At 44.2% G+C, this 26,044-nt stretch overlaps 1 protein-coding gene across 9 annotated transcripts in view; it reads right to left on the reverse strand.

The window, feature by feature from the left end:
- Nucleotides 1–26,044, reverse strand: part of LOC139390987 (microtubule associated tumor suppressor 1a) — a 52,803-nt gene that overhangs the window by 10,970 nt on the left and 15,789 nt on the right. For 3 of the 9 annotated variants that reach the window (XM_071138434.1, XM_071138435.1, XM_071138436.1), the window contains exons 1-3: nt 5,589–5,766; nt 5,312–5,380; nt 4,662–4,728 (exon numbers count right to left, since the gene is read on the reverse strand). In XM_071138434.1, coding sequence (XP_070994535.1) covers nt 4,662–4,728; nt 5,312–5,380; nt 5,589–5,642 — 190 coding nt within the window. In that variant the 5' untranslated portion in view covers nt 5,643–5,766. Of the gene's footprint in view, nt 1–4,661; nt 4,729–5,311; nt 5,381–5,588; nt 5,962–15,883; nt 16,138–26,044 lie in introns of those variants that run through there. The other 6 variants (XM_071138432.1, XM_071138431.1, XM_071138430.1 and 3 more) reach the window with 4 other exon arrangements.

Genomic DNA, 26,044 nt, shown 5'->3' on the forward strand with positions numbered 1-26,044 from the left:
TGATCTTTGTCCCTATGTGCAGTTGCAAACCGTAGTCTGGCTTTTTTATGGAGGTTTTGGAGCAGTGGCTTCTTCCTTGCTGAGAGGCCTTTCAAGTTATGTCGATATAGGACTCGTTTTACTGTGGATATAGATACTTTTGTACCTGTTTCCTCCAGCAACTTCACAAGGTCCTTTGTTGTTGTTCTGGGATTGATTTGCACTTTTCGCACCAAAGTACATTCATCTCTTGGAGACAGAACGCGTCTCCTTCCTGAGCGGTATGACAGCTGCGTGGTCCCATTGTGTTTGTACTTGCGTACTATTGTATGAACGTGGTACCTTCAGGCATTTGGAAATTGCTCCCAAGGATGAACCAGATTTGTGGAGGTCTACAATTTGTTTTCTGAGGGCTGATTTCTTTTGATTTCCCCATGATGTCAAGCAAAGAGTCGTTGTTTGAAGATAGGCCTTGAAATGCATCCACAGGTATACCTCCAATTGACTCAAATGACGTCAATTAGCCTATCAGAAAATTCTAAAGCCATGACATTTTCTGGAATTTTCCAAGCTGTTTAAAGGCACAGTCAACTTAGTGTATGTAAACTTCTGACCCACTGGTATTGTGATACAATGATTTATAAGTGAAATAATCGGTCTGTAAATAATTGTTGAAAAAACTACTTGTGTCAAGCACAAAGTAGTCCTAACCGACTTGCCAAAACTATAGTTTGTCAACAAGAAATTTGTGGAGTGGTTGAAAAATGAGTTTTAATGACTCCAACCTAAGTCTATGTAAACTTCCGACTTCAACTGTATGTGTACATTGTGGCGGTAATAGTAAATTGGACTAGTTAAAAATAAGTGGTTGTAAATGGATTATCATTGATTGCTATAAAGAAAGTAAAATATAATTTAATAAGCAGTATTAAGCAGGGGTATTCCCATTGAAAAATAAGCTACTTCTGGTAATAACCTGGAAATAGTCATTACCGACATTTTGTTGTGGTTATGGCAATTGGCAACATTTTGGGATTTCACTGCCAGGCCACAAGGTTTACTTGGTTAGTAGAATCAGCCATCATTTGTTAATTCCAACCACAACATAATGAGATAAATAATTTCAAATAGAGGACAATCTAGATGAATTGGCTCAGTTGGTAGAGCACGGCGCTTGCAAAGCCAATGTTGTTGGTTCAATTCCCATGGGGGACCAGTTTGGAAAAAAAATATGAAAATGAATGCACTCACTACTCTAAATCACTTTGGATTAGAGTGTCTGCTAAATGCCTAAAATGTAAGAAATGTTGTTTGTTTTACCGACGTTGCGGTAATGACGCAGTATAAGCAATATTCAAAGTGACATTTCTTGGCGGTGGAGATATGATACTCTCCATGTCATCTCCTTGTTCTCCACTTTCACTTGGCAGTTCTTTTGTGATTTGACGTAAAATGTTGACTTACCACTATAATTGTTCATTTTGTTCAGAGTGATGGTAATGAAGCAATACTGAGGCAACTATTTTGTGTAAAAAAAAGTAACAAATGGCTTACGCACATAATATTTATATAGTATCCATTTACTTTGACTCTTTCCAACAGGTGCGTTAAATATTTTAAAATGATAAAAATGTCTAAGTGTAATATATAGCATCATATCAAACGTGTGGGAGTGAGAAGAAATAGAACCCCAGACCTACAGGGACAGAGCCCAAACAAACACATCAGGTTGAGCCCTGCACTCCACAGGCATGAAGTATAACAGGGGATATGGCCATAGGAGCCAGGCTAAATTCATCACACTGTAAAGGCCCATCTGGGGATTGGGGCTGAAGCCATATCTAAAAGTTACTGGTCTTGGATTCTTGTCAGGGTGATGGCTTTGAATGTGCCCCAATTCCAGATACTAGGTGGTGAGGCAGGAAAAAAACTATGAAGCGCTTGTAATTTATATTGGTGAAGAGTTAATATGAAAGGATAGTATGTCATGTCATGAAACTGGAGGTGGCCCAAACAGACAATGCAGTACACTATAATTAGCCAGCTGCTGTGAGTGGAGTGGTGACATCATTGGGGGAGCAAGCCCATACTGGCTATGCAGAATACTGTCTGAGGGATGGGGTAAAGTATACCCTATTCCCAGGGCCTATACAGGGCTCTAGTCAAAAGTAGTGCACTATATAGGAAATAGGGTGCCATTTGGGACGGAATCACTGACGGCAAGTGTTGGGCTCAGGATAAATGCCTTGTGGTCTTTGCCTTCCTCCCCTCCCCCTGTACAGTACTACCATGTACCAACAACCCCAGTGGGTCTGTCTGTAGAACTGTTTGGGGGTAATTATCTATTAGAAGCTGATACACTGGGCTTAATGGGAAGGGGAGTCATGTGCTGGCCCCAAGGCTGAGGTACGTTGTCTGACCACCAACATGGAGGGGTGGAGCCACACTATTCCCCAGTCAGACCCTTGCAGCCCCACAGGAACAGAACAGATAGACTTAATACAGGGCTGCAAACTGTTGAGGACATAAAAAGGTGAGAAAAAAAAAAGTTCACATGGAAACGCAAAAAAAGATTGCTGTGAAGCGCAATAAAATATTTACAGAGAACAACAAGTACATTATACACATTTGATTAATCTCAATAATCCTAACTTTCCAAACCACAATAGACAATAAATAGTGCCCACGGGTATGGGGAGTTTGGCTCGTTGGTCTGCCTACAAGGTTTAGCATGATGTCATGATCACCTCAGTCTCCCCAGACAGGAACACACAGAGCACTGGAACATCGGACCAATTCAGAGCTCAGTTTAGTTGTTCCAGGTTTTGGATTTCCCCACAGTTTTTTCCCCTTCAGGTTTTGACTAAAAAATCTCCTGTTTCTTTATAGAAAAACAACTAAATTCGATTTTCTAAGTCCACAACAATACTTATCAGGAGGTCTTTTAAGGTCCAGGGAACCCCCTTTTTTTTAAATGACCATTTCTGCATGCTAACTGGCTACATAACACATAGGCACACAGAAACAGGCATTACAGGCATTACTTCTTAAGAAAGTTGCAGGAAATACCCATCACTGATGCATTATTGTCATGAATTCGCAGAAACCAATTTAACATTATTTATTTTTTTACCCCTTTTTCGTGGTATCCAATTGTTGTAGTAGCTACTATCTTGTCTCATCGCTACAACTCCCGTACGGGCTCGGGAGAGACGAAGGTTGAAAGTCATGGGTCCTCCGATACACAACCCAACCAAGCCGCACTGCTTCTTAACACAGCGCGCATCCAACCCGGAAGCCAGCCGCACCAATGCGCCGGAGGAAACACCGTGCACCTGGCCACCTTGGTTAGCGTGCACTGCGCCCGGCCCGCCACAGGAGTCGCTGGTGCGCAATGAGACAAGAATATCCCTACCGGCCAAGCCCTCCCTAACCCGGACGACGCTAGGTCCAATTGTGCGTTGTCCCACGGACCTCCCGGTCGCGGCCGGTTGCGACAGAGCCTGGGCGCGAACCCAGGGTCTCTGGTGGCACAGCTAATTTAACTATTTTTCTAATAAGTTACTTTCTGTGCTCAGTCCAGAGGCTCAGCCAATGATTCCGATACGAGACCCCCTTCAGGATTCATGTGGATGGTCTATTTTGAGATGAAAACAGGGTATCGGCAACCAGCACGTAAACCACAGCATGGCCAGGAGGGGTGTTTCCAAGACCACTGCAGTGTGTGTCTGTGGGTTGTGGGGTGTGTCCTCGTCTCCACAGCTCTCTTACGGCCTCAGATGGTTTAGCATTCCAGCACAGGCTGCTAACTGCCACTATGGGGGCCGGCTGCTAACAGCCTCTATGGGGGCCGGCTGCTAACAGCCTCTATGGGGCCTGACACCAACCTAAAGAACCCTCAAGGGAACATGCTGCAGACACTCAGAACAGACGCCGGGGCTAATAAAGCAGACACACACTTCTATACTACGTCGGTTCTGGGCGTCCCATCCTCTCCTCGGTGGAGGACAGAACAAATTAACCAGGGAAGGAGGGGGAGAATCTAATTACAGGGCAGATAAGAGGCAAAGGGAATACATGCAATAGAAGAACTGTCTGATGACACTGCCACTGTTTGGCTTGTGACAGACTTAAGCTGCTTATTACACTCAGTCATGGCAGCAATGTTTTTTTCTCCAAAAGATAGTCACAAAGATGGTTTCTGAGCTTCCTCCCCACACGCTGAAAACACAACATCACTGTCAAGGCAAAGCCCACGAGTTGTTCTTGGGTCTGAGCCTAGTGCTAAGGGTTGGGTCTGAGCCTAGTGCTAAGGGTTGGGTCTGAGCCTAGTGCTAAGGGTTGGGTCTGAGCCTAGTGCTAAGTGCTCTGACAAATAATAGCTGCACAAACAAAACAAAGTAGCATTGAGCCCTATCTGTTTAATGTTAGCCGTAGTGATAGCTTAAGTAAACGTCCTGAATCCTGAAATTATACACTGACCCAAGATCAGTGTCTAGGGGACACGTCAATACTTCACTAAGTATTGACGTGTCCCCTAGACACTGATCTTGGGTCAGTGTATAATTTCTCCCACTAATGGTTAAGGTTAGGAGAGGGAGGAGAAGCTGATTCTAGATCTGTACCTAGGGGAAAGTTAACCCCGAAGCGGTTAGGGTTGTCTCTGTGGTGACCTTACTTACCGAGCTCTCCCTTCAAGGTCATCAGTTCCTGGGACAGGTCCCTGCGCTGCTTAATGACCTCATCATGCTGGGAAACAAACACACTGTTAGTGGTCATTTAAACTCAGTTTGGGGCTTTGGTTCGCTGGCACACTGCAACAGGCTTGAGCCCCACACACACACAGTTCAGTAAGAAGAACCTAAAAAATGTCATTCGTATAACAGCTTTCAATTCAATATCCTTTTGAATACGAGACGGTCATTTTAGATGCACACAGACGCATATTGTTGATTCATGACAAGCACTTCTGGGATAAATCCAATGACAGTAACAGCTTCATTAGTGTACAAGACCTATCCATCTCAACTTCATTTCATTAACAGGATATTGAGCCAAATAGCACAGTTATATTGCTCCTCAGCTAACGAATGCAACACATTGAGAAAACATGTCAGGCAAAGCCCCCTCCCCCCCAACCCCTATGCAACTGAGCTGAGACAGAAACCCTAACACCCATTCTCTCTACCCCCAGCTACTTGACATTCTCTATTCCTTGCCTTCTCCTCTTTCTACTTCCCCCTACTCGCTCTCTCTCTCTCCCCATCTTTACAGAGGCTGCCCTAGCTGCAGTGCTCCTCCCAAACTGACGCAGAGGGAATCCCCCACTAACCGGTCTTATACTCCTCAACAAATCCACCGGACACAGCACCAACTGAGGACCACAGGCCCTGTTACTGTCCTGGAACAATCTCCCTCAGAGAAGAAGGATAACAGAACACAAAAAATAGACAGAGGCTAATGAGACAGGCACAGAACAGACAAGTCAAATAAAAAATTGTATCCTCTAATGAAGGGTCAGTGAGACACAGAGTTAGCAGAGTTAGTCCTGTCCCCTGCTCCCCATCCCCATTACAGACAGAGTAGAACAAAAGATAGAAGTCCTTTACCCGGTCTCCAGAGCAGGGAGGGCTAAGGCACGCTCTGCTCCCTGAGCAGCCCATGGTCCAGCCTCAGGGAGTCTCCCCCAGGCTACAGAGGCCCAGCACACCAAGACACAAATGACAGCAGCACAGGTGGACACCACCTCCACACACACTCCTCTCTAGGACTGCTCCAACTACATCTGACTGAGGCACTACTGAAAACGGCACTCCATTGGCCCTGCTATCTGAGTGCTGAGAGCTTTACCATATTCTCCCTAAGAGAGCGACAGACTGCAGAATGGGACAACCTCCTCACAGCTGAGCGGAGGTCACTTTAAGGTGGTGGTAGTAGCAGGCAGCAGTGGTAAAAGGCAGAGCGGAGCAAATAAGATAGGGTGTGTCAAAAAAGGCACTAATTTCCCTTTATAGTGCACCGTATGGGCCCTGGTGAAAAGTAATGCACTACATAGGAAATAGGGTGCCATTTGGGACGCACACATACATAAAGGCCTCCTGACAATAGGCTGACGGAGAGGCATTTACACCTCACTGAGTAGCAGGAGAGGGCCTGGCTGTGCAGTGACCTTCCCAAGGGACGACACCAGAAGGGTTCATTACTACCACAACCCCTCCCCCCCTTCCTCCACCATACATTAAATCATTGTTTTTATATCATATTTCTATGCCATTTCTATCCTATACCTCTAACATACAGTAGATTCCGTGCCAGCTAGATATAAGATCATTGGGACAGCATGACAGTGGGCTGGTAATGAATAAACTAGTATCATCATTGGGACAGCATGACAGTGGGCTGGTAATGAATAAACTAGTATCATCATTGGGACAGCAGGCCAGGGATGGTAATGAATAAACTAGTATCATCATTGGGACAGCATGACAGAGGGATGGTAATGAATAAACTAGTATCATCATTGGGACAGCATGACAGAGGGATGGTGATGAATAAACTAGTATCATTATTGGGACAGTATGACAGAAAGCTGATAATTAATACATTTGCCTTTATCTCCTACTTCCAAGGATAAAGACAAATCATTATTGGTCTGTCTGCGGTGGGCCCCACATGTAATCTTACTGAGGGTCTGATTTGTCAAACGCCTTTTCAGTTTAATTGAACAAATACACTGAGTGTACAAAACATTATGAGCACCTGCTCTTTCCATGACAGATTTACAAGGTGAAAGCTATGATCCCTTATTGATGTCACCTGTTAAATCCACTTCAGAACAGTGTAGATGAAGGGGAGGAGACAGGTTAAAGAAGGATTTTTAAGCCTCAAGACAATTGAGACATGGATTGTGTATGTGTGTCATTTAAAGGGTGAATGGGCAAGACTTAAGTTCCTTTGAACACTGTATTATTTAAGTGCCAAAAGATTTAAGTGCCTTTGAACGGGGTATGGTAGTAGGTGCCAGGTGCACCGGTTTGAGTGTCAAGAACTGCAACGCTGCTGGGTTTTTCCATGCTCAACAGTTTCTTGTGTGTACCCACCACCCAAAGGACTTCAAGCCAACTTGACAATTGTGGGAAGCATTGGAGTCAACATGGGCCAGCATCCCTGTGGAATGCTTTCGACACCTTGTAGTCTATGGCCTGATGAATTTAGGCTGTTCAGAGGGGAAAATGGGGTGCGACTCAATATTAGGAAGGTGTTCCTAATGTTTTGTACACTCAGTGTATGTGAGCACTTCATGTCATTTGGAGGACACGCTACCCTCGTCTCTGAATGTCTACATTTCCCAGACCTCCACCATAATGATATCATACATAAGGTTTACAATGACCCTCTGCGAGATCAATAAAACCTCCAGTAATCAATCCACATTCAGATCTAATGGTCTGGAAATGTTATGTGAAAAAGACATACAGATGTAGGATCTTAATTTGATTACTCTTTTGTTGCTGAGAATTTGCAAACTTGTAGTGTATTTGAGTTAAAAAGACTTCCGAATTTGTAATTTCTATTTTGAAAATTCAGACTTGATTTGCCCTAAATAAAAAACCTCTACAAAAATGTCCATTAATTATAGTCCACATAATAATTCACATGTCCTTTTGCTGCAGGATAATTTTCCTGCAGTAGCAAACTGGCTCAAATTAAGACCCAACATCTGTAGCTTACAAAGGAAGAGGAAGGAAGGGCAGGCAGACAAATGATCATAGAAAGGTCTGGAAAGTGGGGGACAATAATAATGGAGGGTTATTATCGAACATCCTTATTTAAATAGTAATATTCTTTACATACAGTAATTAACATTCACTTTTGAATCCACCACGGTCTCATCTTCTACAGATACTACGGTAATCCATGTCCAGTGCTGGCAGGAATCAGCTAAACAGGTGATAAGAAACAGAACTCAACAACACACCACCTTTTCCAGTGTTTGGTTGTGGCTCGTAACCATATCAAGTCAACAGCTGGGACATTCTCACACAGACATGGCAAGGCCCAACCTATTCCTAGCCTATTGACTGGCTAACAGATTCTAATACTGTACACAGTGTTCAGAAACAGACTGATTCCCCAACAGAACAAGTGCCACTCACAGCCTATTCATACACTCCCAATAGATCAAAGTGACATTGGACCATTGAGTCCTTGTAATGATAATTAAACAAGGCAATATGACATACTGATAACACCCACATACTGAACCTGTTGAAACCTGACAATAGATCTCTAATGAGGATACCATTGACTTCCGATGAGAGTGCAGGAGCTAGTGATTGTCACTGTGTCAGAGAGGGGGACAGAGGGAGCTGAGACACCACCATCACAGACACCAGGAACTCTGCTGTTTTTCTGCCGGTTCAGATAATCACTTTCACAGCCCGTCCACCGTCCATCCAAACAGAAGGACCCGAGTCCAACTTTAGAGACTGGAGATACCACGGAGACGGAATGTAGTGTGTGTGTGTGTTTGGAAAGTAACTCTTGAAATCATCGACATCTTTGGAACAAGGAGCTCGTCTAACTGACAGAGCTTAAACAGAACAATAAGCATTTAACCTCAATGTATTTCATTAGTGTTTTGACAGCAGTCTGGTGATAAAGAAAGCCCTTCTATCTGTCAACTCTCCCAGTCTCTGTCCCTTTCCTATATCACTCTACACATGCATTCTAAACTTTCAACAAATGGAATGTAGCCATGTTCTGACATGTACTGCCAGGGTTTTCGAGATGGTCCCTCAAACAGTTAAGAGGGGGGAGTCAGCTAAAAATAATTTCACAAGAATGGTGCAAGTTTATCCAGAGTCCATATTTCTCCATCCACAAATGATGAAACTCTCCCTCTCTGGATTCTAAGTGACCACAGCAACAGAACTGTCAACACACCTCCAGTACTGGCTACTGCTGCCTAGAAAAACAACTTTGGACAATTGCAGGCATGTAAGCTACATTTATCCCAAGTCCAACGGGTGGATTCATTTTTGCCAATCAAGAGAAACAGGGTCTCTAAAATAGACAATGACAGCACACCCCTGGTTGATTCACCACACACCACTAATGTCCTATAGAAAGCTGAACATAAATACAAGCATTCAAAATCCACTTTACACTAATGCTTACGGCATATGAGCACCCACAGATGCCGTAAATGATCACCCAGACGCATCCACAGTGTCTGGTTTGTATCAGGAGCTGAGCTCAGGGCCCGACTGGCAGTGATGTCAGATAAGGGGCCTCCGGGAGAAAGGCCTAACAGACATGGGGTGAGTCCCGAATGGAACACCCTTTTCCCTACATAGTGCAATACTTTTTCCCAGGCCCCATAGGGAAGAGCACTATGCAGGCGGGAATAGGGTGCCATTTGAGACACAGCCATGACCTCTACCTCACTGTATCAACCCCAGTCTGACAACAGCCAGAACCAGAGACAGGTCCATGTAACTGATATTCCCTTCTCTGTGAAGAAAGAAACAGCGAGCATAAAAACTAATAAACTGCTAATGAATAACTCATTTGGAAGTGACGATTAGAAATAATCTCTGTACCAGGATCAGTCTCAGTGCAGTTTCTCATGGACAGTGAATGATATGGGAGTCAGCACTATGTTGTTATTGATGAAGAGGGGAGAGCGGAAGTCTCAACCTCAGCAGGCTGATAATTACTGTCACCATCACTGAGAAACACAGCAGTCACCCAGTGTTTAAGACCTTAACCAGGCAGCAGGGATCATGAAGGGGGAAGAAAAACACGTGCATTTGGAGGCAAAGGGGCTTTAGCAAGTCAGCTATTTCCTCAAAAGGACCTGTGGTAGCCTCTCAAATGGTACCCTATTCCCTTTATAGTGCACTACCCTATAGTAGAGGTGGACTATAGAGGGAAGAGAGTGCATTTAAGGACACAGCCCTGTAACTCTAGTGAACTACTGCCTTTATCTAATACTGTAGACTACAGTCCTAGTCTAACATGGAAATGTATAGGTGAAAGGTCAAATAATATGGTAGTATAAATGATAGTGTAAGATGAAAGCCTTGAAAGGTCACATGACAGTGCTGAGAGCAAATGGTCAGTCCTCTCCTGAGGAAGCTTGTCACTTTATACACTGTCGTTGTTGAGTGTGTGTGCGCGTGCGTATGATAAGATAAATGTATAGAGGACTTTAAATCTTTTAGTTTTTCAATATTTGAAAAACTTCAACGCACTAATACAAACATTTTCTGAAGCAAGGCCGAATCTAAAGTTAGTTTGCACTAATCTGGCCAAGGTTAAGTGAAATGCACTACATGACCAAAAGTATGTGGAAACCTGCTCGTCAAACATCTCATTCCAAAATCATTGGCATTAATATGTAGTTGGTCCCCCCTTTGCTGCTATAACATCCTCCCCACTCTTCTAGGAAGGCTTTCCACTAGATGTTGGAACATTGCTGAGGGGACTTGCTTCCATTCAGCCACAAGAACATTAGTGAAGTTGGGCACTGATGTTGGGTGATTAGTCCTGGCTTACAGTCGGCGTTACAATTCATCCTAAAGGTGTTCGATGGGGTTGAGGTCAGAGCTCTGTGCAGGCCAGTCAAGTTCTTCCACACCGATCTTGACAAACCATTTCTGTATGGACCTCGCTTTGTGCACAGGGGCATTATGCTGAAAAAGGAAAGGGCCTTCCCCAAACTGTTGCCACAAAGTTGGAAGTGCAGAATCGTCTAGGATGTCATTGTATGCTGTAGCATTAAGATTTCCCTTCAATGGAACTAAGGGAACCTAGCCTGAATCATGAAAAACAGCCCCAGACCATTATTCCTCCTCCACCAAACCTTACAGTTGGCACTATGCATTTGGGCAGGTAGCGTTCTCCTGGCATCCGCCAACCCCAGATTCATCCATCGGACTGCCAGATGGTGAAGCGTGATTTATCACTCCAGAGAACGCGTTTCCACTGCTCAAGAGTCCAATGGCGGTGAGCTTTACACCACTCCAGCCGACGCTTGGCATTGTGCATGGTGATCTTAGGCTGGTGTGAGCCTGCTCGGCCATGGAAACCCATTTTATGAAGCTCTCGACGAACAGTCCTTGTGCTGACGTTGCTTCCAGCAGCAGTTTGGAACCCGGTAGTGAATGTTGTGCTGACGTTGCTTCCAGAAGCAGTTTGGAACTTGGTAGTGAGTGTTGTGCTGACGTTGCTTCCAGCAGCAGTTTGGAACCCGGTAGTGAATGTTGTGCTGACGTTGCTTCCAGAAGCAGTTTGGAACTCGGTAGTGAATGTTGTGCTGACGTTGCTTCCAGAAGCAGTTTGGAACTCGGTAGTGAGTGTTGTGCTGACGTTGCTTCCAGAAGCAGTTTGGAACTCGGTAGTGAGTGTTGTGCTGACGTTGCTTCCAGAAGCAGTTTGGAACTCGGTAGTGAATGTTGTGCTGACGTTGCTTCCAGAAGCAGTTTGGAACTCGGTAGTGAATGTTGTGCTGACGTTGCTTCCAGAAGCAGTTTGGAACTCGGTAGTGAATGTTGTGCTGACGTTGCTTCCAGAAGCAGTTTGGAACTCGGTAGTGAGTGTTGTGCTGACGTTGCTTCCAGAAGCAAGGCTATGCCTTTCAGCACTCGGCAGTTCTGTTTTGTGAGCTTGTGTGGCCTACCAATTCACAGCTGAGCCGTTGCTCCTAGTTGACCGGGGCAGCTCTAGCAGGGCTGAAATTTGACAAACTGACTTGTTAGAAATATGGTATCCTATGACGGTGCCACGTTAAATGTCACTGAGCTCTTCAGCAAGGCCATTCTACTGCCAATGTTTCTCTATGGAGATTGCATGGCTGTGTGCTCGATTTTATACACCTGTCAGCAACATGTGTGGCTTAAATAGCCAAATCTACTCATTTGAAGGGGGGTCCACATACTTTTGCATATATAGTGAAGCTATGTATCCCAGCAGGGTCTGATAGTGGCTGTTTTTACACTGTGTTTATGGAGACGGACTGGAAATCTAATGAAAACATGCCAGTGACATCACCCAGTATACCGTCGGAGCAGACGCTCCTACTAGCCCCTTGCTACTAACTTTAAACGCTGTGTCGCTAGCGTAGTGGCGGCTTCCTTGTTCCATCTACTGCTGCCCCCTGGACACTATGATCACTTGGCCACATAGCTGATGCCTGCTGGACTGTCCATTAATCACGGTACTCCATTCTGTTTATTTATTTTTTATCTGGCGGCCCCAGCCGCGAACTCAGGCTCTGTGTCTAGTTAATCCGACCCTTTCTGCGTAGTCATCGCCATTTTACCTGCTGTTGCTGTGTTAGCTGATTAGCTGTTGTTGTCTCACCTGTTGTTTTAGCTAGCTCTCCCAATCAACACCTGCGATTACTTTATGCCTCGCTGTATGTCTCTCTCAAATATCAATATGCCTTGTATACTGTTGTTCAGGTTAGTTATCATTGTTTTAGTTTTACAATGGAGCCCCTAGTTCCACTCTTCATACCTCTGATACCTCCTTTGTCCCACCTCCCACACATGCAGTGATCTCACCCATTACAACCAGCATGTCCAGAGATACATCCTCTCTTATCATCACCCAGTGCCTGGGCTTACCTCCGCTGTACCCGCACCCCACCATACCCATGTCTGCGCATTATGCCCTGAATATACTCTACCACACCCAGAAATCTGCTCATTTTATTCTTTGTCCCCATTGCTCTAGGTGACCAGTTTTGATAACCTTTAGCCGCACCCTCATTCTACTCCTCCTCTGTCCGCGGGTGATGTGGAGGTAAACCCAGGCCCTGCTTGTCCCCAGGCACCCTCATTTGTTGACTTCTGTGACTGAAAAAGCCTTGGTTTCATACATGTCAACATCAGAAGCCTCCTCCCTAAGTTTTACTCACTGCTTTAGCACACTCCGCCAACCCTGATGTCCTAGCTGTGTCTGAATCCTGGCTTAGGAAGGCCACCAAAAATTCTGAGATTTCCATACCCAACTATAACATTTTCCGTCAAGATAGAACTGCAAAAGGGGGAGGAGTTGCAGTCTACTGCAGAGATAGCCTGCAAAGTAATGTCATACTTTCCAGGTCCACACCCAAACAGTTCGAACTACTAATTAAAAAAATTACTCTCTCCAGAAATAAGTCTCTCACTGTTGCCGCCTGCTACCGACCCCCCTCAGCTCCCAGCTGTGCCCTGGACACCATTTGTGAATTGATCGCCCCCCCATCTAGCTTCAGAGTTTGTTCTGTTAGGTGACTTAAACTGGGGTATGCTTAACACCCCGGCAGTCCTACAATCTAAGCAAGATGCCCTCAATCTCACACAAATCATCAAGGAACCCACCAGGTACAACCCTAAATCTGTAAACAAGGGCACCCTCATAGACGTCATCCTGACCAACTGGCCCTCCAAATACACCTCTGCTGTCTTCAATCAGGATCTCAGCGATCACTGCCTCATTGCCTGTATCCGCTATGGGTCCGCAGTCAAACGACCACCCCTAATCACTGTCAAACGCTCCCGCGAGCAGGCCTTTCTAATCGACCTGGCCCGGGTATCCTGGAAGGATATTGACCTCATCCCGCCAGTTGAGGATGCCTGGGTATTCTTTAAAAGTAACTTCCTCACCATCTTAGATAAGCATGCTCCGTTCAAAAAATGCAGAACTAAGAACAGATATAGCCCTTGGTTTACTCCAGACCTGACTGCCCTCGACCAGCACAAAAACATCCTGTGGCAGACTGCAATAGCATCAAATAGTCCCTGCGATATGCAACTGTTCAGGGAAGTCAGGAACCAATACACGCAGTCAGTCAGGAAAGCAAAGGCTAGCTTTTTCAAGAAGAAATGTGCATCCTGTAGCTCTAACTCCCAAAAGTTCTGGGACACTAAAGTCCATGGAGAACAAGAGCACCTCCTCCCAGCTGCCCACAGCACTGAGGCTAGGTAACATGGTCACCTCCAATAAATCCATGATAATTGAAAACTTCAACAAGCATTTCTCAATGGCTGGCCATGCCTTCCTCCTGGCTACTCCAGCCTCGGCCAACAGCTCCGCCCACCCCCCCCCTTCCCTTCTGTATACTTCTGGCCCTTCCTTGGACACTGTGCTATCTAACCTCCAAACGAGCTTCAATGCCGTACAACACTCCTTCCGTGGCCTCCAACTGCTCTTAAACGCTAGTAAAACAAAATGCATGCTTTTCAACCGTTCGCTGCCTGCACCCGCACGCCCGACTAGCATCACCACCCTGGATGGTTCCGACCTAGAATATGTGGACATCTATAAGTACCTAGGTGTCTGGCTAGACTGTAAACTCTCCTTCCAGACTCATATCAAACATCTCCAATCTAAAATCAAATCTAGTCGGCTTTCTATTTCGCAACAGAGCCTCCTTCACGCACGCCGCCAAACTTACCCTAGTAAAACTGACTATCCTACCGATCCTCGACTTCAGCGATGTCATCTACAAAATAGCTTCCAATACGCTACTCAGCAAACTGGATGCAGTTTATCACAGTGCCACCCGTTTTGTTACTAAAGCACCCTATACCACCCACCACTGCGACCTGTATGCTCTAGTCGGCTGGCCCTCGCTACATATTCGTCGCCAGACCCACTGGTTCCAGGTCATCTAGGTAAAGTCCATGCTAGGTAAAGCTCTGCCTTATCTCAGTTCACTGGTTACGATGGCAACACCCACCCGTAGCACATGCATCTCACTGATCATCCCTAAAGCCAACACCTCATTTGGATGCCTTTCCTTCCAGTTCTCTGCTGCCTGTGACTGGAACGAATTGCAAAAATCGCTGAAGTTGGAGACTTATCTCCCTCACCAACTTTAAACATCTGCTATCTGAGCAGCTAACCGATCGCTGCAGCTGTACATAGTCCATGGCCAAATAGCCCACCCAATTTACCTACCTCATCCCCATACTGTTTTTATTTATTTACTTTTCTGCTCTTTTGCACACCAGTATCTCTACCTGCACATGACAATCTGATCATTTATCACTCCAGTGTTAATCTGCTAAATTGTAATTATTCGCCTACCTCCTCTTTTTTCCCCCCACTGTGTTATTGACTTGTTTATTGTTTACTCCATGTGTAACTCTGTGTTGTTTTCTGTTCACACTGCTATGCTTTATCTTGGCCAGGTCGCAGTTGTAAATGAGAACTTGTTCTCAACTAGCCTACCTGGTTAAATAAAGGTGAAATAAAATATACTGTAACAGTAGAAGAAACACAGCATACTATGTATTAGTATTGACCTGAAAATACTATTTGGCCAAGAGTTCTACAAATATTTGTTAAACTGTACTCAATTGTATAGCCTAAGCATGTGTTCATATGAGATTTTGTATGAAGTGCTATTTAAAATCTATTATAATAATAATAATAATAATAATAATAATAATAATAATAATAATAATAACGCCTCTAGTATGAGCATAACTTGTGCTGTAGCAACCAACATGGAGGGTGGTGGCTGGGTGGGCTGGGTAGTATTGTGAGCCAGGGAGAGGAGAGTTATGATAAGGATAGGATAAGCTCATCTGTAGTACACTGTGGTAAGATGTAATTTCTCTAGTTCCAATGATAACACTCAACCATGAGAACGAAAACAAAAACAAACAGTGAGCTGAACACTCACACACCCAGTTCATACCGATCAAGAGCTGTGACCAAGCAGCGTGAGCAACATGATTAAGAACCAATGTAATCTAATGTCCTAAATTACACTAGTTTCTCAATGTCTCCAATTCTATTAGTATAAAAAGCAACAATAACACCCGTACCAGAATTGAGTGTCTAAGTGTATGGTTAAGACATCCATACAGAAACATTAAAGAAAAAAAGGTATGCTTCCTACCTCTGCCAGGGTCTGCTGCAGCACCACCACAATGGCCTCAAATTTGCAGTTACTTGCGGCCAGGAGTCCCTGGAGCTGTTGGAGGCTCTGGTTCTTCCTCTCACACGGTGCCTGGTAGCTCTCCATGCCCCCCGATCTTCCCTCCGCCAGCACCAGGTCTGGATGCCCATCCCTCTGGGGCGGCAGTGGCGCTAGTGACTGCTGTTGAGGCTGTGGGTGGCTCCGTGGTGTCGCCCTCGGTCTGTTCTTGTCCACTACAAGAGAACATCCACCGTTCAGCGTTGTTACAACATTCAGCATCATCATTCCCCCCTCCATGATCCCTGTGGCTGGGTAGATGACTAGCTACAGTAGCACCGCATAAACTCCAGCCTGAGACTACTACCAGTCTAGCTCCAGCCTCCAGAGAAAGACAGGCTGAGACTACTACCAGTCTAGCTCCAGCCTCCAGAGAGATGCAGACCGAGACTACTACCAGTCTAGCGCCAGCCTCCAGAGAAAGACAGGCCGAGACTACTACCAGTCTAGCTCCAGCCTCCAGAGAGAAACAGACCAAGACTACTACCAGTCTAGCTCCAGCCTCCAGAGAGATGCAGACCGAGACTACTACCAGTCTAGCGCCAGCCTCCAGAGAAAGACAGACCGAGACTACTACCAGTCTAGCGCCAGCCTCCAGAGAAAGACAGACCGAGACTACTACCAGTCTAGCGCCAGCCTCCAGAGAAAGACAGACCGAGACTACTACCAGTCTAGCGCCAGCCTCCAGAGAAAGACAGACCGAGACTACTACCAGTCTAGCGCCAGCCTCCAGAGAGAAACAGACCGACGTCCAGTAACACTCGCACAGCTCATACAGGATGGCTGTCTGTCCAGTAAAGAAGGAGTAGAGGACAGTGGCACTGTCCTGTCCAGGGAGGCCTTAGCAGCAGAAAGATGATTCACAGAGCCATTATTTCCCAGAGAAAGAGAGAGATGCTCCACTCCTGCAGCACCACCACACAGTATAATGGATCCCCCGAATGAGATTACATCTCCATCTCCTGATTCAATCTTCCTCCTGCTCTGCTCTCTGGACGGACGCAGTAGTCACCGGAGCCCGCTTATTTTAGCAGGGCCGTGCCAGTGGTTTTGATTTACATGAGCTTTATAAATATAACACCCCTCTGCATAATAACCGCATGGATCCAACTAATGAACAGAAGGCTGTTCGCCCTGCCATAGCTTATTAGAAGATAAAGGAGACTAAAGATACAGGCTTGTTACTAAAAGTGTTGCCATGAGGTAAAAAATCATGCAGATGCGTTAGTGTGTTTGTGAACTTATCATTGATATTGGACAACTGCGGCTGGCTGGCTGGCTGGCTGGCTAGCTGCAAAGCACTAGGTGCTGCTTGCCTCGTTCTGTTGTGGGAAAGTATGTAATGGGACAGTGAGGACCGGCTTAGACATAACAGGAATACCAGCTTTAATGAGGGAAAGATTGTACCAATGCCATCTGGGGACACTTCCAGTCACATAACCCTGGGACTAGATTTAGAGGATTTAGGATGACAACCGGCCTCCCTAATTAAAACAAATGTGATGGTGATATGATGGTGTGTTCTGTTTTGGGACTGGTGAGTATATGGAGTACTGTAGAGTTATATCGATGACAAACTCCACTCAGAGAAATTAACCATCTACATCCTACATACACTTATGCGTGACACTTTAAACATGAATATCCCTTTACAGACATACTATATTTACCCATTAGCCCATACATGAACATACAGGGGAAAAATACTCTGGTTAAATTTAGAGTGCCAAGGATGGCAGCATCCAACCACATCACAACAGTGGGGGCTTCATTTCAAAAGGATCCTGACGGTCAGGTTAGTCAGAACTACAGCAGGTATGTATTAATGACCTTCTTCAGGAAAGGATGTTAGGATACGGCTTTCAACCCCATCTTAACATCCATATATTTACATTGTCATTTAGCAGACTCTCTTACCCAGAGCGACTGAGTGCATACATTTTTCATACTGGTCCCCCGTGGGAATCATACCCACAAACCTGGCTTTGCAAGGACCATGCTCTAGCAATGGAGCCACACGGGACCCCATACGAACAAACACTACACGTCAAAAGGTTTAGAACACCTAGATTCAAGGGTTTTTCTTTGTTTTTACTACATTCTACATTGTAGAATAATAGTGAAGGCATCAACACTATGAAATAACACATATGGAATCATGTAGTAACCAACAAAAAAAAAAAAAAAAAGTGTAAAACAAATCCAAATATATTTTATATTTGATTCTTCAAATAGCCACCCTTTGCGTTGATGACCGCGTTGCATACTTGGCATTCTCTCAACCAACTTCATGATGTAGTCACCTGGAATGCATTTCAATTAACAGGTGTGCCTTCTTAAAAAGCTCATTTGTGGAATTTCTTTCATTCTTAATGCATTTGTGCCAATCAGTTGTGTAGTGACAATGTAGGGGTGGTATACAGAAGATAACCCTATTTGGTAAAAGAGCAAGTCCATATCATGGCAAGAACAGCTCAAATAAGCAAAGGGAAACAACAGTCCATCATTACTTTATGACTTGAAGGTCAGTCAATATGTAAAATGAAGTACTTTGAGTTTCTTCAAGTGTAGTTGCAAAAACCATCAAGGTCTATGATGAAACTGGCTCTCGTGAGGACCGCCACAGGAATGGAAGACCCAGAGTTACCTCTGCTGCAGAGGATCAGTTCATTAGAGTTACCAGCCTCAGAAATTGCTGCCCAAATAAATGCTTCAAAGAGTTCAAGTAACAGACACATCTCAACATCAACTGTTCAGAGGAGACTGTGTGAGTCAGGCCTTTATGGTTGAATTGCTGCAAAGATACCACTACTAAAGGACACCAATAAGAAGAAGAGATTTGCTTGTGCCAAGAAACACGAGTAATGTGACATTAGACCGGTGGAAATCTGTCCTTTGGTCTGGAGTCCAAATTGGGGATTTTTTTGTTAGTTTTGATGTTTTCAGTATTATTCTACAACGTAGAAAATCTAAAAAATAAATGAAAAACCTTTGAATGAGTAGGTGTTCTAAACCTGACCGGTGGTGTGAGATGTTCAGGTTCAACGGTAACACCAGAGGGTCATTTGTCTTTCAAAAAGTTTTTTTGTTGTTGCTTTTTTCCCCCTAAAACGAGAGAGAAATAAGGGTTTAGACTCTAAACAACATTCCTTACCCCAGGACACTTCCACAGTTGACTATCCAGGAAACAGGAAAAGGAGTACGGTGTCTGCATTGATCGGAATGTTGTGTTTGACTCGTCAATAAACAGATCAATGCAGACACAGTGCTCCTTTTTCTGTATTCTCCTGGATAGTCAAACATTGAAGTGTCCTGGGGTAAGGAATGTTGTTTGGATTGTCTCAAGACCCTCAGTCCAACAACGGATTCACCTTTTTGGTCAAGCTAGGCTGAAGTGTGTTTTGGTTCACTTTCTTCCCAAGGTTTTAACTGGAAGTACAAGTTAACGGATCCAAAACTGGAGTTGTGTCAGAAATGTCCATGTTTTGATTACCACTTCCTGATAATAGTATTTTGCTGACTGAAACAATTGCTAATAATTATATTAATAAAATAAAGTAGAACCACTCTATTGAGACTATAGTTAGCATATAATAGCTCACATGTAAATGAAGTAGCATTCATAAATATGCCACATCTTGCACAACCATTTATTCTAGACTGGAAGCCAGCTGTTGGCTTGACCAGAACCACGCTGGTATTGAGGGGAGGGCTGTGTGGTATTTTAGGTGTAAGATGTTCCGTGTTGTCTGGCGCCCTCTGCTGGTGATGTCAGAGGTCTCTGGACTCTGTGAGGATTCCTTATGCAACACTGCAGCAGCAGCCAAGACCTGCCCTGAAACACACATACATGCAGCATAGCCCTGCCCACACACAATATGATAGGCAGGCATTGGAAATACTGCTGTGGATACTATGTAGGTCTCAATTCGGAGTAAACTGACATGTTGAATTGTATCAAGGAAAATATGTAATCAGTTCACGAATTGAGATTGACAATTTCTTAAGCTTTCTTCAAAACAGTTTGACTGCCCTAATATAGCCATATATCCACTTGGGAGATTGGATCAGGAACTTATGATGTCATGGAATTTCATTCCCTCTTTAGGGAGTGAGTCCTGGGGTAAAAATGGACATTATGCAACAGAACCAGAGTGTTCCAATAATTAATGTTAATCTCTTTTACCTGTATTACTTGACAGTCCCAAGAGGCAGCTGGCCATGCTCTCTAGAGTCTAGACAAAGCAGGGTTGTCACTAGTTACCACAGCCACAAAATATAAATGGTCTATATTGTAAACATTCAAACATTTGCTTTTTGTTCTTAATTTAAGGTTAGGCATAAGGTTAGCAGTATGGTTAAGGTTAGGTTTAAAATTGAGATTTTATGAGAAATTCTAGAAATAGGCAGGATTTAGTGAACCACAAAACAGGTGTTTGTTGCCTTCCAACTAGTGTCTCCCATGGCAAGAGAGCACCTACAACTATTTTGACCAAGTGTCCAGATAAGGAGAGGATGACATAACATGGAAATTGTAACTCACTCTTTCTCCTAGCTCTGTAGCTATTCTGTTTCCACTGACACCATAGAGTGAGGGGTTTGCTGGTGCCACCAGGGGATGGCACGCCACAGCACAGTGCATGACGATAGGCTGACCACAATAACATTATTGTACAGCTGTGGGGTGATGGAATAATACCAGTAAACGTGCTAAGTGAAACGCTATTGATTCTGAACAATCCCTTCTCCAAAAGGCACTTAAACTCAGAAACTAACTCAGGCCATGTTATTCAATATAATTTTCCCACTCTTTCAAATGAATAACTTGCTACTGACTGTTACAGGGGAAAACATTGAAATACAGGTAACTGCCCAAATAAAATAAACATCAACATAAAGTGTTTTAATAGGGCATTGGACCACCATGAACCAGACCAGCTTCAATGCACCTGATGTTGATGTTTATTTTTATTTGGGCAGTTACCTGTCCAAATAAAGATTATACAAGAGTCTGGAACTCTATTGGAGGGATGAGACACCATTGTTCCACAAGAAATTCCAGAATCACTCCAGAATCTCCCATAAGTGTTCAATTGGGTAGATATCTGGTGACGGAGACAGCCATGGCATAGAGTTTACATTGTTTTCCTGCTCATCAAACCATTGAGTGACCACTCACACCCTGTGGATGGGGGAACTGTCATCCAACTGGGCATAGCCATGGTTGCAAAAATAATGGCCAAAATACACAGCCCTAAGCATGATGGGATGTTAATTGCTTAATTAACTCCGGAACCACAGCTGTATAGAAGCACCTGCTTTCAATAAACTTTGTATCCTTCATGTACTCTACGACGCAGCGTAACACAGAATTAAGCCAATTCCACGACACCAATTCAGCTCTGATATGTGCTGTTGACCAAGCCGGTGTGTTCTAGTCCTTCAGTGGGATCAGGTGTGGAGCATTCATTCTGCTGACATGTTGTTCAGGGGGTTAGAAAGCAGATAGGGTTTATTTTGCCATCTCTTTGTCAGGGGTCATGCAAGCACGGCTAATTCATTCTCCAGCTGTAATCTGTCATCTATTGAACTGAGAGAAAAAAAAATGACCCAGATTACGTAGACCGTAGTGACATCTAGGTAAGAGAAGTAACCTTTAAATGGTTTTTCATCATGTTAAGTAGACTATTGTAGGGCTGCACAATTAATCCCATTTTAAATCAGAATTGTAATATTGACATGTGCAATAAGCATTTTATTTTTTTACACCATGAATGTAACATTCAAACCTAATAAGGGTCCCCCAGGGAAACGCTGACCAACATTTTGGTTCCTACCCGGTCACAAAAATGTCTACTGTACATGTCCTTTTCATTAGTTGACATGCCAAATGACACCAAACCATCAAATTGGAATACTCATTTTATTTACACTGAACAAAAATATAAACGCAACATGTAAAGTGTTGGTCCTCTGTTTCATGAGCTGAAATAAAAGATCCTAGAAATATTCCATAAGCACAAAAAACATATTTCTCTCAAATGTTGTGCACACATTTGTTTACATCCCTGTTAGTGAGCATTTCTCCTTTGCCAAAAGAATCCATCCACATGAGGAGAGGTATATCGAGAAACATGATCATTACACAGGTGCACATTGTGCTGGGAACAATAAAAGGCCACTAAAATGTGTGATTTTGTCACACAACACCACATACAGTTGAAGTCGGAAGTTTACATACACTAAGGTTGGAGTCATTAAAACTCGTTTTTCAACCTCTCCCCAAATTTCTTGTTAACAAACTATAGTTTTGGCAAGTCAGTTAGGACATCTACTTTGTGCATGACACAAGTAATTTTTCCAACAATTGTTTACATACAGATTTAATTTATAAATCACTGTATCATAATTTCCGTGGGTCAGAAGTTCACATACACTAAATTGACTGTGCCTTTAAACAGCTTGGAAAATTCCAGAAAATTGCCATGGCTTTAGAAGCTTCTGATAGGCGAATAGACATCATTTGAGTCAATTGGAGGTATACCTGTGGATGTATTTCAAGGCCTACCTTCAAACAGTGCTTCTTTGCTTGACATCATGGGAAAATCAAAAGAAATCAGACAGGACCTCAGAAAAAAATATTGTAGACCTCCACAAGTCTGGTTCATCCTTGGGAACAATTTCCAAACGCCTGAAGGTCCCAGGGTCATCTGTACAAACAATAGTACGCAAGTATAAACACCATGGGACCACGCAGGCATCATACCGCTCAGGAAGGAGACGCGTTCTGTCTCCAAGAGATGAACGTACTTTGGTGTGAAAAGTGAGAATTAATCCCAGAACAACAGCAAAGGACCTTATGAAGATGCTGGAGGAAACAGGTACAAAAGTATATATATCCACAGTAAAACGAGTCCTATATTTTTTTTTATTTTTTTTATTTTACCTTTATTTAACCAGGCAAGTCAGTTAAGAACAAATTCTTATTTTCAATGACGGCCTGGGAACAGTGGGTTAACTGCCTGTTCAGGGGCAGAACGACAGATTTGTACCTTGTCAGCTCGGGGGTTTGAACTCGCAACCTTCCGGTTACTAGTCCAACGCTCTAACCACTAGGCTACCCTGCCGCCCCCCAACATAACCTGAAAGCCTGCTCAGCAAGGAAGAAGCCACTGCTCCAAAACCGCAATAAAAAAGGCAGACTATGGCTTGCAACTGCACATGGGGACAAAGATCGTACTTTTTGGAGAAATGTCCTCTGGTCTGATGAAACAAAAATAGAACTGTTTGGCGATAATGACCATCGTTATGTTTGGAGGAAAAAGGGGGATGCTTGCAAGCCGAAGAACACCATCCCAACCGTGAAGCACAGGGGCTGCAGCATCATGTTGTGGGGGTGCTTTGCTGCAGGAAGGCTGGTGCACTTCACAAAATAGATGGCATCATGAGGTAGGAAAAGTATGTGGATATATTGAAGCAACATCTGAAGACATCAGTCAGGAAGTTAAAGCTTGGTTGCAAATGGGTCTTCCAAATGGACAATGACCCCAAGCATACTTTCAAAGTTGTGGCAAAATGGCTTAAGGACAACAAAGTCAAGGTATTGGAGTAGCCATCACAAAGCCCTGACCTCAATCCTATAGAAGATTTGTGGGCAGAACTGAAAAAGCGTGTGCGAGCAAGGAGGCCTACAAACCTGACACCAGCTCTGTCAGGAGGAATGGGCCAAAATTCACCCAACTTATTGTGGGAAGCTTGTGGAAGGCTACCCGGAAACGTTTGACCCAAGTTAAACAATTTAAAGGCAATGCTACCAAATACTAATTGAGTGTATGTAAGCTTCTGACCCACTGGGAATGTGATGAAAGAAATAAAAGCTGAAATAAATTATTCTCTACAATTATTCTGACATTTCATATTCTTAAAATAAAGTGGTGATCCTAACTGACCTAAAACAGGGAATTTTTTACTAGGATTAAATGTCAGGAATTGTGAAAAACTGAATTTAAATGTATTTGGCTAAGGTGTATGTAAACCTCCAACTTCAACTGTACTTCTCAAGATGAGGGAGCGTGCAGTTGGCATATTGACTGCAGGAATGTCCACCAGAGCTGTTGCCTGACAATTTAATGTTAAATTTCTCTACCATAAACCGTTTTAGAGAATTTGACACTACGTCCAACCAACCTCACAACCACGTGTAACCACACCAGCCCAGGACCTCCACATCCAGCTTCTTCACCAGTGGGATCATCTGAGACCAGCCACCCAGACAGCTGATGAAACTGTGGGTTTGCACAACCAAATACTTTCTGCACAAACTGTCAGAAACCGTCTCAGGGAAGCTCATCATCCTCACCATCCTTGACCTGACTTCAGTTTGGCGTCATAACACACACACACACACACACACACACAACAGACTTCGGTGGGCAAATGCTCACCTTTGATACCCACAGATTTCAACGTTGTAAACAGAGTGGCCCATGGTGGCAGTGGGGTTATGGTATGGGCAGCATAATCCACGGACAACGACCACAATTATTGATGACAATGCCAAGCGTCACGTCTGGTTGAAACCTGGCACCATCCCTACAGTGAAGAATGGTGGTGGCAGCATGCTGTAGAGATGTTTTTCAGTGGCAGGGACTGGGAGACAAGTCAGGATCGAGGGAAAGATGAACAGAGCAAAGTACAGAGAAATCCTTGATGAAAACCTGCTCCAGAGCACTCAGGACCTTAGACTGGGGCGAAGGGTCACCTTGAAACAGGACAACAACCCTAAGCACACAGCCAAAACAATGCAGGAGTGGCTTTGAGAAAAGTCTCCGAATGTTCTTGAGTGGCCCAGCCAGAGCCCGGGACTTGAACCCGATCTAAAATCTCTGGAGAGATCCGAAAATAGCTTTGCGGCAACGCTCCCCATCCAACCTGACAGAGCTTGAGAGGATCTGCAGATATGGGCAGAAACTGCCCAAATACAGGTGTGCCACACTTGTAGCGTCATACCAAAGAAGACTCGAGGCTGAAATTGTTTTTATATATAAGAGAAATAAATACATACCGTGTTTGCTTTGTCATTATGGAATATTGTGTATAGATTGGGGGGGGGGGGGAAATACATTTTAGAATAAGGCTGTAACCTAACAAAATGTGGGGTCTGAATACTTTCCGAAGGCACTGCATATACAAAAGTATGTGGACACACCTTCAAATGACTGGATTTGGCTATTTCACCAACACACGTTGCTGACAGGTGTATAAAATTGAGCACACAGCCATGCAATCTCCATAGACAAACATTGGCTGTAGAATGGCCTTACTGAAGCGCTCAGTGACTTTGAACGTGACACCGTCATAGGATGCCACCATTCCAACAAGTCAGCTCATCAAATAACTGGGGCAGCTCTAGGAGCGCAGACAACTGTAAGTGCTGTTATTGTGATGTGGAAACGTCTAGGAGCAACAATGGCTCAGCCACGAAGTGGTAGGCCACACAGCTCACAGAACGGGACCACCGAGTTCTGAAGCATGCAGAGCGTAAAAATCGTCTGTCCTCGATTGCAACACTCACTTCATGAAATGTGCTTCCATGGCCGAGCAGAAGCACACAAGCCTAAAATCCCCATGTGCAATGTGTCGGCTGGAGTGGTGTAAAGCTCATCGCCATTACACTATGGAGCAGTGGAAACGTGTTCTCTGGAGTGATGAATCACGCTTCACCATCTGGCAGTCCGATGAGTCTGGCTTTGGCCGATGCCAGGAGAGCGCTACCTGCCCAAATGCATAGTGCCAACTGTGAAGTTTGGTGGAGGAGGAATAATGGTCTGGGGCTGTTTTTCATGATTCTGGCTAGGCCCCTTAGTTCCATTGAAGGGAAATCTTAATGCTACAGCATACAATGATATTCTAGATGATTCTGCACTTCCAACTTTGTGGCAACAGTTTGGGAAGGCCCTTTCCTGTTTCAGCATAATGCAAAGCGAGGTCCATACAGAAATGGTTTGTCTAGATCGGTGTGGAAGTTGACTGGCCTGCACAGAGCCCTGACCTCCACCTCATCAAACACCTTTGAGATGAATT

Source organism: Oncorhynchus clarkii, chromosome 31 (genome assembly GCF_045791955.1).
Source record: "Oncorhynchus clarkii lewisi isolate Uvic-CL-2024 chromosome 31, UVic_Ocla_1.0, whole genome shotgun sequence".
NCBI classification, from domain to species: domain Eukaryota; kingdom Metazoa; phylum Chordata; class Actinopteri; order Salmoniformes; family Salmonidae; genus Oncorhynchus; species Oncorhynchus clarkii.